This window comes from Hemiscyllium ocellatum, chromosome 18 (genome assembly GCF_020745735.1).
Source record: "Hemiscyllium ocellatum isolate sHemOce1 chromosome 18, sHemOce1.pat.X.cur, whole genome shotgun sequence".
In the NCBI taxonomy this organism is placed as follows: domain Eukaryota; kingdom Metazoa; phylum Chordata; class Chondrichthyes; order Orectolobiformes; family Hemiscylliidae; genus Hemiscyllium; species Hemiscyllium ocellatum.
In genome coordinates this window covers 33,494,834-33,513,039 of record NC_083418.1, presented here as the reverse complement: position 1 = coordinate 33,513,039, position 18,206 = coordinate 33,494,834, and the positions used below count along the sequence as shown (strand labels likewise).

The 18,206-nt window shown below is 38.5% G+C and overlaps 1 protein-coding gene across 1 annotated transcript in view; it reads right to left on the bottom strand.

The window, feature by feature from the left end:
- The window catches only part of dagla (diacylglycerol lipase, alpha), a 179,587-nt gene that overhangs the window by 104,839 nt on the left and 56,542 nt on the right, over nucleotides 1–18,206 (bottom strand). Inside the window, exons 5-6 of the mRNA XM_060838471.1 lie at nucleotides 14,951–15,089; nucleotides 8,476–8,563 (exon numbers count right to left, since the gene is read on the bottom strand). Of these exons, the coding sequence (XP_060694454.1) occupies nucleotides 8,476–8,563; nucleotides 14,951–15,089 (227 nt within the window). The remainder of the gene's footprint in view (nucleotides 1–8,475; nucleotides 8,564–14,950; nucleotides 15,090–18,206) is intronic.

Below are 18,206 nucleotides of genomic sequence, written 5' to 3'. Positions count from 1 at the left end.
TGCAATTTGTCAGTTTAATAACCATTTCAACAATGAATACTACACCTCATAAAATCCTTGAATAATGGATTGAATCACAAGTATTTGGACTGTATATCTTGCTGGAATTCCAAATCACCAGTCAATGCAAACTGCTTCCCCTTGCCTCTGGACACTTATTTATTTCTTACAGATTCGAATTCTTTTCTCAAAACTTGCAAAAAGTCTATATCTGCAGAATAACTAGAGCACGCAAAAAAACAGAAAACTCCCAGTCCAGAAGATTCCAAAACAAAACTATCTCCTACCCAAAACTGAGTCACAATCAGTTCACTGGGTTTTCTCATTCTTTTTCAACATTCACTGTAGTTGACTGACCAGCACCAGTCCTCTGTTGATTGACCAATTCAACATTCAATCAGCTGACAGTTTCAGAGCATAGCAAAGTTTTGGCGCTGAAACTTATAGAGAGTCCTTACAACAGAAATTAACCTGCATTATCTTTCCAGGCCAGCTCTCAACAGCAAACATGTCTTTTATTCTCACTTTTTTTGAAACAAATTGCTATTTGAAGTTCAAAGTTCATTCTCAGCTTCAACTATCAGTTACAATCCAAAAATGAGAAAAATCAAAGAAAATTATTGATGGTCTCAACATTTATATTACACACATATTCTGTGTGCGCTTATACTGTATATGAATACACCAATAACAAGACCTAAGCTTATATCTCATCCAAAGCCAAAACCTCTAACAGAGTAGTTCTCCTTCAACATTGCTAGATTGTCAACCTGTCAGTTCTCAAGTTCCCTGAGGCTTGTGACTGTAATTTTCTGATTCAGAGGCAAGAACTACCATTGGGTCAAAGATGAAAGCTAATAGCATTCTTTTGGTGTCTATCAAGAACTAACACACACAAATCTCACAGCTAACAATCTGCAAGGAATAACAGAGGAAAACAAAAGTGGCAAAGAAAAAGCAAGGGAAATAGAAAACGTAAAAGCACTTGCCAACCAAGACTCAAGGAACAAGAGATTCTATAAAATCCGGTTGTTGCCTCAAATTATATCACAAATGTACATTTTCTTTTAAATTTGCACGTGCTTTTTAATCTGAGATATGCAGCTTATGTTACAGTATTGATCCTTTGGGTACATGAATGCCAAAGTTGAAAATATGTAAGGGAATCATTGGTGGAAAACACAAAGACAGATTAGTGTTTATAGGAAGGTCCAAGATAACGAGTGAATTCACACTTTTTGTGGAGTCAATTTAGCAGGATGAGACATACCTTTAAAAGTCTGAAAATTCATGTCCTGACAGTGCTGTGGGTGTGCCTGCATCTCATCAGCTGTGGGTGCAATGCAAATAGTGTGGATACTGTAAGTATAATATACATGTTTAACTTTGAAGTCTGTTCTATAATCTCACTTAATCTAATTGTTTTAATAATGTGACTGATAGTTTGTTGGTATTGTATGCAATTTGAAGATTTGCTGACAGATCTATTTATGTGCCCAATTTAACAGTAATATTTAAGTGTTTTGAGATTTCTGAGGTTAGTTGTTTTTTCACAAAACTCCTTTTCTGTCAACTGCCATTTTTGTGACTATGTAAAATATATACATTTACAAAAATATAGCAATAAAATATGTATTACATACAAACTCCTGTGCATATTATTCCTTATAGCTTCAATTACATATTTGCAACTGTCACAAGAATTGCTGCCAGGAACCATGTTAATCACCACCTCTCCAGTGGCCTGCATCTAATTGGCTGTCTGCTGTTTCCATGACAAGCACACAGGGATAGTTTCATTTTATAATACTCACAACAAATGCTATTTTGGGATTTAATTGTAGGAGTGGAAATAATTTGGAAAAGGACACCTGTTCCTGAGATAACTAATCAGAAAGCAATCAATTCACCCTAATTAAACTTTACCTATCTCAGTTGAAGTCACACATAATTTTTTAAATCAAAAAAATTGCCTTCATGAGTCACACCACAGTATGAGGGTTACATAATTTTGTTTCTATTTGGCTTGTTGAATGGCATCAATGCATCCAGACTTACATTCTAATTTTATTTTTCTCATCTCTTTACCTGAAGAAAAAATGCTGTGAGACAGATAATTGTTTTTCTTCTTACATTGACATTCTTCATATATGTCAAGAGTAAACATGAATGTATCGAGGATTGGCACACTGAAGACAGAAAAAAAGGCAAACTACTGCCGGAATCCAAAGAAATATAACAAATACTGCAAACTATAGCAGCCCTCTACTCTCAAATCCTAAAAGAAATTTTATTAGTCTCAGCGCTGTTGACATTTCTAATGTCTTTTAGCTGTGATGAAAGGTTAGAGATCTAAAATATTTGCTTTCTTGCTCTCAGCATAAACAATCGACCTCTCAATAACAGGTTTATCTTTTTCTTATGTCTGAAGATAGGAGAATTGCTGAAATACTTATTAGTTATTTTCCAACAGAACTCAAAAGAAACAGTCAGAGAAATGCAAATGGTACAGTTCAAAGATAAATATAGGCTTGAAATGTTTGAACTAAAAAATCAAGACATTTTGGGGAGACTGTTGAACTTTAAGGGAGATAAGACTTCTAATTTTGACAAGGTTTATCCTGCATCTGAAGGAATCAGAGGAAAGGTTTGAGAGTTTCCTCAGGGATATTGTTCAGAATCCACTGGACTCTGATCAAATCTGAGAGGATTGGCAAAAAACCTTCTGAAAATGGGTGATGAAATTATTGGACTGGGAACCTTATAGACATTGTAGAGAAAATGAACCATCAGGACAAATAATATAAGGGAGCACCTTGAGAAGCTGGAGCTAAACAAAGGTGACACAGTTTTAGAAACTGGAAGTCATGTCCAACTAATACACAAACATTAAAAGAGGTGAATGTAATTTATTATCTACGACTGTTGTTTTCATCAAATACGTAACCAGAGAGAACAAAGGTTTCCCCATTCAACACCATTTTTCAAGAACATTTACAGGATTTCCTTTAACAAAATGCTAACATTATCAGCTAAGAATAAGTACTTAGTTCCATTCTGAGGCTTGAACCCACAATGTTGACGTTTGTGAGGATTTGCACTCTGAAGTAAAAATATGCAAATTTCTACATATTGTCCATATCCAAAACCAGCTCAAGCCAAGTCAAAAACAAAAGAAAACACTATTCAAGCCTGTGTGTTTACACTTTTTTGTGACGTAACTTTATATACCCACTTTAACCCATATGCCTTACTACCTTTAGTTAGCAAAGGTCTCCTCTATCTCAGAGGTGCAGGTAGATAGGATATTAGAGAAGGCATTTGATATGCTTTCCTTTATTGGTCAGAGTATTGAGTACAGCAGTTTAGAGGTTATGTTGCAGCTGTACAGGACATTGGTTAGGCCACTTTTGGAGTACTGCCTGCAATTCTAATCTCTTTCCCTTTGGAAAGATGTTGTGAAACTTGAAAGCATTGAGAAAAGATTTACAAGGATGTTGCCAGGATCAGAGGATTTGAGCTATAGGGAGAGGTTGAAAAGGCTGGGCTGTTTTCCCTGGAGCATTGGAGGTTGAGGGGTGACCTTATAGAGGTTTATAATATCATGAGGGGCATGGATAAATAGACAAGGTCTTTTCCCTGGGGTAGAGGACACCAGAACTAGAGGGCATAGGCTTAGGGTGAGAGGGGAAAGATACAAAAGAGACCTATGGGGCAACATTTTCATGCAGAGGATGGTACATATATGGAATAAGCTGCCAGAGGAAGTAGGGGAGGCTCGTACAATTGCAAAATTTAAAAAGGCATCTGGATAGGTATATGAATAGGAAGGGTTTGGATGGATATGGGCCAGATGCTGGCCAGTAGAACAATATTAGGTTGGGATATCGTCAGCATGGACAAGTTGGACCAAAGGGTCTGTTTCTGTGCTGCACATCTCAATGACTCTATTTAAAGTGATTTGGAAACGCGGGTGTTGGACTGGGGTGTACAAAGTTAAAAATCACACAACACCAGGTTATAATCCAACAGGTTTAATTAGAAGCACACTCGCTTTCGGAGCGACACTCCTTCATTAGGTGATAGTGGAGGGCTCGATCGTAACACAGAATCTATAGCAAAAATTTGCAGTGTGATGGACCTGAAATTATACATTGAAACATTGATTGTCTGTTAAGCTATTCATCTGTTATAATACAGTGATAGTTTCACTTCTTTCATGTGTAAATCACAAAACTTTTTTTTTAAAAAGTTGCATTCTCGGGTTAGCTGTTAACAATGGTGATAGCTAGACAATATGTTGAAGGTGTTAGCCCCCTGTGTTCTCTGTCTATGACCTGATGTTTAGATTGATTCTAATCTAAAAAGTGAGATAATGAATGCATGCAGTTTTTGAGCAAAGTACAATGTAACTCTGCAAGTACAAATTCACCCCACAAAATATATGTGTGCATGTGGGTCTTTGTCTGTCTGGGGTGGGGTTTGTGAGTGTGAGAGAATATGTGTGTGTGTGCGTGTGTGTGCAGTTTGCTACGAACAATGATCTGTTTAAGGTTTAGCGGTTGTTTAAAGGCAAGTAGTGGAGGTGTGGGGAAGGTCTTGGTGAGGAGCTCATCCTCATTGATAATGTGTTGCAGGTCACGAAGAACAGGCATAATTTTTCAGCCCCTGGGAAATACTGAACAACGAAGGGTACCCTGTCAGTTGCAGTACGTGTCTGTCTCCTGAAGAGGTCATTATGGTTCCTTGCTGTGGCACATCTGAACTGGCAGTCGATGAGTTGGGCATCGTACCCCATTCTTGTGAGGGCATCCTTGAGTACTTCCAGGTGTCCGTCACGTTCCTCCTCATCTGAGCAGATTCGGTGTATGCGTAGGACTTGTCCATAGGGAATGGCTGTTTTAATATGTTTTGGGTGGAAGCTGGAGAAGTGTAGCATTGTGAGGTTGTCTGTGGGTTTGCGGTAGAGCGTGGTGCTGAGGTGTCCGTCCTTGATGGAGACGCATGTGTCCAAGAATGAGACAGACAGTCGAGAATAGTCCATGGTGAGTTTGATGGTGGGATGAAACTGGTTGATGTCACTGTGTAGTTTTATCAGTGACTCCTTGCCATTGGTGCAGAGGAAGAAAATGTTATCAATGTACCTGGTGTACAATGTTGGTTGGAGATCCTGCATAGGGAAGAAAACTTGCTCGAACCTGTGCATAAAAATATTGGCATATTGGGGTGCAAGTTTGGTCCCCATGGCTTTTCCATGTGTCTGGATGAAGAACTGGTTGTCAAAGGTGAAGACGTTATGATCAAGGATAAAGCGGATGAGTTGTAGGATGGTGTTTGGAGATTGGCAGTTGTTGGTGTTGAGTACTGAGGATGTTGCCGCGATGCCATCCTTGTGGGGGTTGCTGGTGTAGAGTGCGGAAACATCCATTGTGACGAGGAATGTTCCCGGTTCGACTGGTCCGTGGGTGCTGAGTTTCTGTAAGAAATCCGTAGTGTCGCGACAGAAGCTGGAGCTCCCCTGTACAATAGGTTGCAAGATGCCTTCAACATAGCCGGAGAGATTCTCACACAGGGGCCCATTGCCCGACACGATGGTACGTCCCAGTGTGTTGGCTTTGTGTACCTTTGGAAGGCAGTAGAAGCCGCCTACACGAGAAGTACGTGGGATGAGGGTGCGTAAGTAACTCTGAAGGACTGGATCCAAAGTTCTGATCAGTGTCTTTAATTCTCGGGTGTGCTCTTTGGTCGATCAGCTGGTATTGCCTGTAGTGTTCCTGGTTGTTCAGTTGTCAGGACAATTCCTTGCAGTAATCTGTTCTATTCTGAATGACAATTTATCTTTATCTGCTGGTTTGATGACAATGTTGTCATTGGTTTTGTGAGCCTGGATGGCATTGCGTTGTGAATGGGTGATGTTTTGCTCTACCTTGTGGGTATAGCTGATGAATCTGGCATTGATATATTTCCTGACAGTTTGAGCATACATGTCAAGCCCAGGGCAGCGGCCCTCCAGTGGGGTCCATGTTGACACCTTCTTTGGTCGCTCCTCTACAGATCCCTGTGATGACTGTTCCAGTTCAGTGTGCTCAGTAGGATCCCTGCCGGCACCTTGAAAAAATTTCCGGAGTCTCATTCGTCTGATGAACTCCTCGGTGTCTGCTGCCAGAACCAACGAGTCCATTTTGGTGGTGGGGCAGAAGCTGAGACCCCTACTCAGGACTTCAATCTCTTCCGGTCAAAGGGTGTGGTCTGATAAGTTGACAATAGACTTCCCCGCAGTGATAATGTTGTCTACTGTGGTTCCAGAGCGGGCTTTGCTATTACTGGTAAGAGTGCCAAGCTTCTTCAGTTTTTTGTTCTTGGCGTGCATGTACGTGGTGCAGTTTTGTCACTTTGTCTGTTTGGCAATGTCACGTAATTGCACTGATGTATCCTGTGTGCAGGCTGTGAGTGTGGACTCCATTTGAATTTCAAGGTTGTAGCGCCTGCTGTGGAGTTGGTGCATGATATGATTGAGAAGTTTACGAGAGGTGCGGTGGCAAAGTCTCTCTGCGTAGTCTGCGTTGTAGGTCAACCTAAGTGGGTTTAAAATGATTGTGTAATCTAGCAAGAATTGGTGTTTGCAAAGGAGAAGTTTCTAATTTATGCCACCCTGATGTGTGGAAGTGTTTCATATTTTAGTCCCCAAATTTCTCAACCAGTGAAAACAGTTGGACTCTCAACTACACTATCTGTTCACCAAATATCTTCACAGAATTGTAGAATCTCTACAGAGCAGAGAGAGACTATTCAGCCCATTGGGTCTGTAACAACCCTCCAAAGAGTATCCCAACCCCAAGCCCCCCAACTCTATACTCGTAACCACATATGTACCATGACTAACCCGCCTAGCCTGCACCTCTGGACACTATGGAGCAATTTACCATGCCCAATCCACCTTACTTGCATATCTGTGTACTATGGGAGGCAACCAGAGCACCCGGTGGAGGAGAACATGCAAACTCTACATAGACAGTCACCCAAGACTGAATCAAACCTAGGTCCCTGACATTGTGAAGCAGCAGTGCTAACCACTGAGCCACTCCAGGCGGGAAATGTTAATCAAGTCATAACATAATCTGCTACCTTTCAAGGAATACAACAATCGTTTGTGTAAACTTTCCTGTGTGCAAATACATTCATGTGTATTTAGATGAGGAAAGTCTAAGTCTTTATGAAACTAAATATATAAAATTGATTAATTGCTATTTATCAGAATTAAAACTGCTAGCTTATATCATAAGCTGAGTGTTAGTACATAACAAGTGATCTTACTGCATGACTTATTGACCTGCGTTCAGTACTTTTAAAGCTAGTATTTGCTAAGAACAAATGGCAAGTATCTCCTGGTGTTTTAATTTCCAAAATTTCAAACTACCTGTAAACAGAATGATAACATCCATTCAAGGTTTCATATTACGCACACTAAGTCTGAGAGCATCTAGCTCCTTCCAATTTTCCTGAAGATTCCATGGATTGTTGGCCAAATAGCTTACTCTTGTTTCTATTTCTCATTATTCCAAGTTCTTCACACAAATGCAGTAATCAGAAAAGGGAAAAGACTCTCAGATATGGCTAAAATGATCTTGTTTTGGGATATATACACCAGAATCCCAAGCATGTGTTTCATCACACTATATTGGCTCTTCCTCAGCAAGAAAACTAAATATGTATGCATAGTGAAGAACGTATCAACAAGGCTAGGGCTCATTAAAGAAACGATGTTTAGAAGGTGCCCCAGAGGATTTTCAGTGCTTGAGGAATGGCTGTGAGTTCAAGTCCCACTCCAGAGACAGCACTATAAAAATCTAGGCTGACACTCAAAAATAGTACTGACAGAATATTTCTGCTGCTCTCTTACGTGGATACAAATGCAAAGGATCTTGTGCAACTATTTCTAAGAGGAGCAGGGAAGTGATCCTTGGTTGTTATTGTTATTATTATTATTATTATTATGATGCTTCAGTCAAGGTCACTAAATCCAGTCATTATTACACTGCTATTGCTGGCCATAAGCAAATTGGCTGCCACATCCACTATTGTGCACTTGGCTCACTGAAATGTACATCACTGGCTCTAAAGCATCTGTTGAGTTGATCTGAAGTCATGAAAGTATTTTATAGATGCAAACCTCTTTTTTTAAATATAGAAATAAATTCTAGGAAAGTCTCTTAGGATTGCTTAAGCACCTAATATAATGAAATATACTAAAATAATATTGAATAAACACAACCTGACATGGATATATTTCGCAGAACACTTTAAGCGTTAAAGCTTAAACTCTGGCCACAAGCAGGAAAGACAGACATAGGCAAGATACCAACAAACAAATGGCCACCATATTTTCAATTAAATTTTCAAACACTGAACATTGAATTGATGTGTTTATTTCATTTATGCAAAAGAAATTCCATTGAAAAGTGTAATTGTACTTACAGTCTGTGTGTCCTGTGTACGAGTACAACAAAGAAAAAATTTCAATCTCCTGCTCCAGCTACTGGCTTGCTCTTCCTCCAAACGATGACTACATGAGAAAAATGATGCATTTTTTTGTCTTAAAGGATAGTTGATAAAGTTTAATACAGTAAGACTTAAGAACTATAAAACTGATATTTGAAGCAATCAGCTCTGAGGAAATCTTTCCAACTTATCGTTTTGCTTCAAAATCTGACAACTTAATGGTACATCAATGTCTCAGGAGAACACTGGACTTCCTGCTTCATGCCTAACTCCTAATGATCTAAGTAAATCCTATACTGCTCCAGATATGGCAATGTTAAGAGCACAAGCTGTTAAATTATGGGAGACAGCAGCATAGTGGTAATTTCACTGAACTAGCAACCCAGAACTTCAAACAAATGTTCTAGGGGTTTAAGTTCAAATCCCACTATAATGAGATATAAATTCAACTAAAATCAGGAATTCAAAGCTGGCCTAATGACAATTATGTAACCATAGTCAATTGGTGTAAAAAAAATTGGTTCACAAATGTTCTTTCGGGTAGGAAAGCTGCCATCTTTACTTCATTTGGTATACAGTCGATTCTCGATTCACAGCAATGTGGTTGACTATTCATTACCCTATGAAATGGCCTTGCAAGCCATTCAGTTCAAGACAACGGATGGGCAAACCTTATCAGCAATACCCAGAACCCATGAGTAGATAAAACAAAAGCGTCACCAGTTGCAAATCAGCTTCATTAAGGCCATCAGACTTTACCTTCTCTATCATTTTTATGCCTCATTATTTCTCTGCCCTCTTGTTTGGCTATATTCCTAATGAAGAGCTTTTGCCCAAAACATCGATTTGCCTGCTCCTCGGATGCTGCCTGACCTGTGCGATTTTCCGGCACCACACTCTTGACTTCCATCTCCAACATCTGTAGTACTCACTTTTGCCTATATACATACATATGCTAGCATTGCGCTGGTGCCTAAACAAGAGAAATGTTCTTTACATACAGCACAAATGCTGAGTGTTACATATCATTCAACAAGGGATATCAACCTTAAAGCAGATTTTGTTGTCACCTGGCATCCAATGATGGCATCATAAAAGCTGTCCCATTTGAAATTAACCACAGACTAGAGTTTAAACTAGGAATTTTAGATTGTATTTGGCTCTGAGCTATTCAATCATTAAAATTAGTGGAGTTTTTATTGTACTATAACACTTCAGAGGTTACAGTATATGATTATAATTCAATGTTGCAATCTGAGCACAAGAAAGCCTATCTTTTAATAAGCAGTTGCTAGAAATGGCATAAAGCCTATGCATCAAATTCATTCTCAATGGAGCAATGGCCATCAGATTTCAGCATTCATTCCTTTGTAGGACAAATTGCCGTGAATATTTATTTATTCATTTATGAGGTGTGGGCATCACTGGCTGGGCCAGCACTTATTGCTTATCCATAATTGCCCCTAAGTGCTGGTGGTGAGATGCCTTTTGTAAAAACACATATAAGCAATGTTAAGTCTACAGGATTACAAAATAACATTTGATTGAGCATACCAAATAAGCTATATCATTTGCTCAGGTGCTATCTAATCAAGGGACTTAAGTAGCATCATAAATCAGCAAGGGTGAAGCGCATGTGGTTCACTGATTATCTCAACTAAAGGACTACATTACTGCCTTATAATCAGCCATCAAGCAATACTTAAAGATTGTATCATTGCTTCAAACTGTCACAAGATCATTAAAATTGGCTACGAAATCTCATGGAATTAAATTCTTAACATCCTCTAAATAACTATTTACACTGTGGGAGGAAGTAGTTAAAAATTGAGAACTGTTTAATGAACAGTAATTGACGCGTTCATAATATGGAAACCATTTGTACTTTTTAAGCTGGCAGTATTTTAATCTGACCCATGGGTCAGCTTCTTAATGTTTTAAAAGAAAATCTCTCCTTGTTATTGATAATGTTATTGCTGGCAGCTTGACTGGTTGCTGGACCTGAAAGTTATGAGAAGCAATCAATGCCCTCCTGTTGGTTTTGCATGAATTTGAGACAGAATTATCTTCAGATGACTAGATAGTATGAAAATTGGTACATGTACCTACTTATACCAGATAGACGTCTAATGACACTTGTCAACTGCCATTTCCAGACGTATTACTAAAACATTGGAAATAAGTTATATTAACAGGCTGTGGTTTTGTTTTAATTAGAAGACAAAAAAAAACTTTTGTTCAACTTTAAACTGATAACCTTGCTGAAGGCAATTTCTAATCTCAATGAACAGTTGAAAACTCAATATTTAAAATTTTACTGTCATGTGTGTCCATTCATTAGAGCTTAATGTTCTATTAGGTTTTGGTTCAATGTCATTAGTTCACAGTTATCCCTCCAGAAGCTAACTGGAACTAAAAGCTTATTAAAATAGCTAATTTGGCTTATCCAAATTTGATGTCTGCTTCAAATATACCATGCAATCAGGGACCAGCTGACTCTTGTTAAAATCACAGTTTTTGGCAATACTGGACATGTCAAATCCCAGGATGAAATCTAGCTTAACAGACTGCAACAGCAGATACAATGCCAAACTCAAAGTCTCTTTTCTCACACTTGCATATTTGTATTGGCATGCATTTAATTGGCACTGAAAGTAATTGACTGGCGTTAGATCCCCATTTCATTCTGGTAATACAGAACAGTTCAGACTCCAGAACGAGACTTGGCTTAAAAGACCATAAATCTCAATTTTGATACTTGTCAACAGTGATGGTCAGTCACTTAAACATAATCACAAGGGGTGCCAATGGATTTTTAACAAACTAAACAGTCATTACACAAAAGAAAAAAAACAAGAGCAATGCTACACTACATATGTAAAAATTACAACACCAAAGTATAGTCCAACAGGTTTATTCGGAAGCACTAGCTTATGGAGAGCTGCTCTTTCATCAGGCGCAACTACCTTTGTCTACCCCAGTCCAACACTGGCACCTTCAAATTAACAATACATATCGAAATAGACTTATTACAAATATCAGAAACAAAAAGTCAATCCTTTTACTTTCAACAACAATCTTACAGATACCTAAATTTTAAGCAATTGCAGAACAAACTTGTAGGGTTTTCCATACTGTTAGCTTTCAGGAGTTTAATAATTAGTCTTATCTCCTTGGCTTTGGACCTTTATTATCTTGTGTCCACAAACACTGACTTGCTGATTTGCTAGATTCACTGATTCACTGATCCCACTCCTAACTGCTTTGGAGACTGCTAAACTGAAGCATCTTTCACTCCAACTGAACCTGCACAAGCTGTCTGATTTCCTGCATGGTTCTGTCATCTTGTGATACTGGACTGCTGCCACAAGCAGATTTTTCTTTCTTCTGCCATTTTCCTAATATACTGAACTATTCACCTCTAATTGTAAGTAAGCCTTTATTAAAAATGCATATAACAACAAACATCTGACACCATGCTACCATTCACAGATGAAAAATGAAAGTGAAGTCATCTCTGCTCTTAATGCGCAGTATAGAAATTAAAAAGTCAACTTGAAGATGTACATGGTACCTCCACGTTAGCACCCAGGTTTCCAGATAATAATGAACCTTTATCACACACTGATCTGAGAGTTTTGTCTTGTGAAATCAGATTCAAACTTATTTAGAATTATTGTGATTTATTTTTTAAATTAGCAAGATATATCTGGGGTTAGATTTTCTGGATCCTGTAATGTATTGAAGTGGTCGGTTACCTTTTCATTCCTTTAATCCAAGACAAATTATTTTTAGATTAAAAGGCAAAAGTGTAGGCTACAAAATGCAAAAAAAGTAACAGATAAAGAATCTAAAATTCAATTTATCGAGAGATGCTCTAGCTCCTGACAGAGAATACTGTATGTTTCTTGACTTCAGTACTCACATTTCCCTTCAGAAAGTTCCAAATTTATCACTGGCGCAAGCTTTTTTTTTAATGCTGTTTAGGCTGTTACCTGTGAATTCTGCAGCAAAAATCTGGACCATCAATGATAAATGGTTTATGATCCATTGCACTGCTAGTTTAATTTCTTAACTTCACAGCTGAAATGGTCTAAGTGTAAGCTGACTTCATCGCCAGCTCTGTCAGAAGGATATGATTTCAAGCTCCACTACAGGATCTTTATTTTATTCTGTCATGAGATGTGGGTGTTGCTAGTAATGTTTGTTGTCAAACCTTAACTACCTTTGAGTGAGTGGCTTGTTAGACCACAGCATATGGTATTTAAGAGTCAATGATATTAATGCAAATTAATAAAAGCCACATGAAATACATTTTGCAACAGACATTCAGTATTCCACTTTTTTTTGATCTGGTAACTTTAAGCCTTTGGTCAGCCTTGCAAGCTAACATGTTGGGAATTACTAACACGTGCCTCTAAACATCAATTAAAGGAGGCTGCAGACAATTTCTAACAACTTCAACAAATATGACAGTTTCTAGGTGTGCAGGCATGAGGTCATTCAGAGCCAATGTTTAGTGATTATTTTAATGAACGTCTCCTCATATTCTTCACAAGATTCCCTTGCCAAAAACTGAGATTTGCTCAATTCATTAATGGCAACAATATTAGTCCTTGAGTAATCTTTCATCTTTTGTTCTCCCAATTCTCATAAATATTAATTCAAGCTGGGATAGAGTGCCAACACTGACCATTTTCTACCACCTCAGCCAAGTCCTGTTCATCAGGTACAAATTTGAAATGTGTGCATCTTTGATGGGTGACCAGTGCATGTGGAGCATTTAGCAAGGCAATGCTATCACTTTCCAGTCTTCACTTGTTGCCTGTACACAAATGCTCTTCACAGTTCAGTCAATGGATAGACAGCAGAAAAAAGATTTTCAAAAAACTGATCCTTACTTTGCCAGTGGTATTGCTGCATCTGGTCTGGGATCTGTTAACTCAGTACAGACTTTGGAACCTAAACATATTTTAATTTTTATCAACTGAATTACTGATGAAACCATATATTATTATTCTAAGACTATAGACCAAGTGCAGTTAAATGGGAGTAATGTAGTTTAGTGTTTGTTGGTCAGCATAGGCATGGTGGGCTAAAGGGTCCTGTTTCTATGCTGTATGACTAAGCCTAATTGAGCTGATATCCTGTTTTTCTAATCAACCTGTCCAGAGATGTTATTAGTTACCTCTGGAGCAGGTGAGACTTAAACCCAGGCTTCCTACCACTCAATCACTGTGTTACAAAAGGGCTCAAACTTCTATTTACCTTGGTCAACTGCTGTCTCCATTCCCTGTTACTGCAGAAGCTGTCACTTCACATTCTAGGGGAGTGCAGCAACTTTTTTTTAATCAATCTGCTCAGGAATGGGTCACATGGGTCTTGAACCCTGGCCTCTGGGCTCAGAGATAGGAACACCACCACTGTGCCACAAGTGCCTTCCATGTATATGCAACCGTTAATGATAGGTCAGAAACAAGAATTGATTTTTATTTAAATTAATTTTAATTGCCCCATCGACAAAGAGAAAAGATGAGACAAAAAAAGCAGGAACTCTGAGGAACTTTATAAAAAGCAGGAACAATTACATCATTGTTGCTAACTGTCTCATTAAGTCATCACACCTTTTCAAAACAGGATCATATAAAAGGATCCATTCAGCTTTCTGTTGATGATGAATGTAGAGGAAATTGTGTTAGCTTTTTTTGGTAGAGGGACTGAGTTTTGGAACCATGAAGTCACATTACAACTGTACAAAACTCTGGTGTGGCTGCACTTGGAATATTGAGTACAGTTTTGGTTGCCTCATTAAAGGAAGGATGTGGGAGCACTGGAAAGGGTGCAGAGGAGATTTACTAGGATATTGTCTGGTATGGAGAGAAGGTCTTATGAGGAAAAACTGAAGGACTTGAGACTGTTTTCGTGAGAGGTAACTTAATAGAGGCATACAAGATGCACAGAGGATTAGATAGGGTGGACAGTGAGAGCTTTTTTCCTCAGATGGTGATGGCTAGCACAAGAGGACATAGCTTTAAATTAAGGGGTGACAGATACAGAACAGATGTCAGAGGTAGGTTCTTACTCAGAGAGTAGTAAGGGTGTGGAATGGCCTGCCTGCAACAGTAGTAGACTCACCAACTTTAAGAGCGTTAAAATGGTCATTGGATAAATATATGAATGATAATGGAATAGTGTAGGTTAGATGGGCTTCAGGTTGGTTTCACAGATCGATGCAACATTGGAGGCCCGAATGGCCTGTACTGCGCTGTAATGATCTACATTCTAAGTTCTATCTCACAAAGCCTAGCAACTGCTATAATGTAGAAAAGTTCCATCTGGAATTGGACTGACTACAATTTTCTTTCTGCAAAAGTGATACTTTATACAACCAGCTTCCAGGCATGCACCACAAGGTACCCAAGTTAGAAAATTATGAACTATTCCTTAATACCGTAAATTGTAAGTTCTGAGGTTGCGTTGACGCCTTTTGGTTGCCCGAAGTTTCACAAATGTTCTGCCTGTTCTGTCGAAGACGCACATTACTGTTATACAGACGCTCAGAATAACGACCCAATTACAGGTTACAATTCCTAGAAGCAGACAGAAGTCAGAACATTGGTTTAAACTATTTGCATACTGCTTTAACAATGTTACATTTTGATTCAACATTTTGCTTTTTATTTTTCATATATGGATTCATTGCCTGCTGATTTTTTTTCACATATTTGCAGTATAAGCTACTTAATTAGAACAGTCACATGAATACAGAATCTAAAGAACAGGTCATAAAATAGTAATTCTGCAGCAAGTAACTTACTCATGTCTCCCCAAACCATGTCCACCATTCACATGATCCAAGTCAGGGACGTAACAAAATACTACACACTAGCGTAGATAAGTGCAGCTGCTACTGATGAAGTTCAATATTATCCAGGACAAAGAAACCCACTCGACTGGTACTCCATTCACAGCATTCAAAATTCCCTATTGATGCAAGGGAGTGACAACAGTGTGCATCGTCTCCAAAATGCAATGCAGTAACTCAAGGGTCCTCTGACAGCATTTTCCAAACCTGTGACTTCTACCACCTGTCAGGACAGTGCAACCGATGCATGGGAACATCACCACCTATCAGCTCTCTTGGAACCACACATCATCCTGGCATTGAATTATAACATCATTCCTCACCAAATTTGGGTCAAAACCCTGCAACTTCCTTCCTCGTATCAATCTAGTGTGAGCTAGAGGAATTCAAAAACAGCCCGCCACCACCTTTCACAGGATGGGCAATGAATGCTGACTCACCACTGATAACTATATTCTATGAATGTGTTTTAATAAGTGTAATATGCTAAAAAGACAGTATACACCACCACAGGGAGAGTTTTAATGTCAAAGATTTGCATTTTCCTGTAGCCTTACAGCAAGATGAAGCCACAGTATGATATTTCATGAATAAAATTCACATTTTCTTTACCTTATCAGGCCCTGTAAATATTCTTCAGTAACACAATAAGACCAAGAGTATTATATGTGGCAAAAAGTGAAATAATAATATGGAAACATCTTAACAAAAAAACTTTGATTAGATTACAGGCCCCAATCAACTAGAAGTGTGACTGAATTGATGCCTAAGATTTACAAAGTATTGCACCTATCTGGCCTCACTGCGAAGGTGTACAGTGAGGTGGTCAGTTCACTGCAATATGCAACAGGTTGAAGCAGATAAATTTCCTAGTCAGACAAAGATTTGAAGAAAGTGTTATGAATGGGGAAATAATACATGCATTTGATATTTACTTTAATCTGCAAAAAACATCATTGTCATGTGAACTAAACTTAATAAGATATCCAGCACAGTGGAATGCATAGATGCTTTTATCAATGATTTGCAGAGAATGGGGAATATAGTAGCTCAAAAATAAAACCAGGAAAAAGTTGTTAGAATATTAGATGAACATCGCCTTACCACCACCATTCTGATGATGATTTATCTTTAACTAAGCCAATTCAATTCATCAGACATATTGAGATCAGTAAGCAAACTTACTTGGTGTTTTGGGATGATATGGAGAACTACATCATAAAATCAGAGTGAAATGTGTTAAGCCTAAGAAGAGAATTGGCCATAACGAAAATAGCACAGAGGCAGAAACTGCATCTCTGAATTGGCTGAGTACCAGGAAAACGATTACACCCAAGCTATGTGTAGCAACAAGAAACCTGCACAGAATAAGTAAAAAGACATTAATAGGTGTCAAGATGCCTGAAATCAAAGAGAGCATTGATATTAAGATGCCTTTCATTACGGGCATCAAGGAATCAAGTGGAAGTAACTGGAATGCTCATTCCTTGAGTGAGGGAAATAAGATCAACATTACATTAGACAGGTGCAAAAATTTCAGTTAATACTGCTATTAAACTGTGGTTGGAGAAAAGACTCTCTTCAGTCAACACCCATAGAACTACCTGGCCCAGAGGTACAGAATTCAAACTCACGGGGCAACTGAATGCAACCCTTCAATATAGAAGACATAAAAAAAACATTAAAAAGGGAGTATGAATAGGCAATTCAGCCCACTGAGTCTGCTCCACTATTCAATATGGTCATGGCTGATCCTCTACCTCAACACCATATTCTCATTCTCACTCCATTGCCCTGACACACACAGCTTATAGAAATGTATTTATTTCTGATGTATATTCCATGACTTCACTTTCACTGCCTTCTGTGGTACAGAAATCCACAGGTTTACCATCCGGTGAGTGAAGAAATTCTCATCTTAGCTCAAAATGGGTTATCATGTATCAGAGTCTATGTCCTCTTGTTCTGGACTCCTTCAGCCAGGGGAAATAGCATCCCTGCATCTAGTCTGTCCAGTCAGAATTCTACAAACTTTAATGAGCTCCCCTCAAGTGAATACAGACAATGTATCCAATCTCTTCATGTGACAAACCTGCCATTCCAGGAATCAGTCTGGTGAAACTATGACTTCTTATTTGGCAACTATACATTTTCTTCAAGGAGATCAAAGTTGCACATAATATTTAAGGCATGATCTCACTAAGTTCATGTCTACCTGCAAAAAGATGACCTTGCTCATATACTCAAACCCCCTTACAATGAAAGACAACATACTATCTCAGACCAAAGGTTACAATGTCAGAGTAGGGGTTTTACCTAATTAAGACAGAGATGGAGGCTTTTTTTTTTCTTTTTAGAGGTAGTGCATCTAGAATTCTATACCACAGCAGGCCATTGAGGCTGGGTCATTACGTATATTCAATTCAAAGAGATTGACAGATTTTCAATCAAAGGGAATCAAGGGTTATGGGGAGAAGGCAGTAGAGTGGAGTTCAGGATTATCAGATAAGCCATGATCTCATTGAATAGCATTCTGGACTTGATGAGCTGAATGGCCTACTTCTTTTCCTACAGATTTTGGTCTTACATCCAACTTGCTTTCCTTGGCTGTCAGTTAACATCACTACAAAATGTAAACTCCTCATGGGAACCCAACATACTATTGATCTTAACTGCTTTTTGCACCTGTCTGCTTGCTAGCTTTCAATACGTTATGTACAAGTACACTCAGGTCTCATTGTACATCAACCGTTCCCAAAATACCACCATTTGATTAATTTGCTAACTTTATCTCTAATGATAAAGTTAGCATTAAGGCACTTTACCTGAATGCTCATAGCAT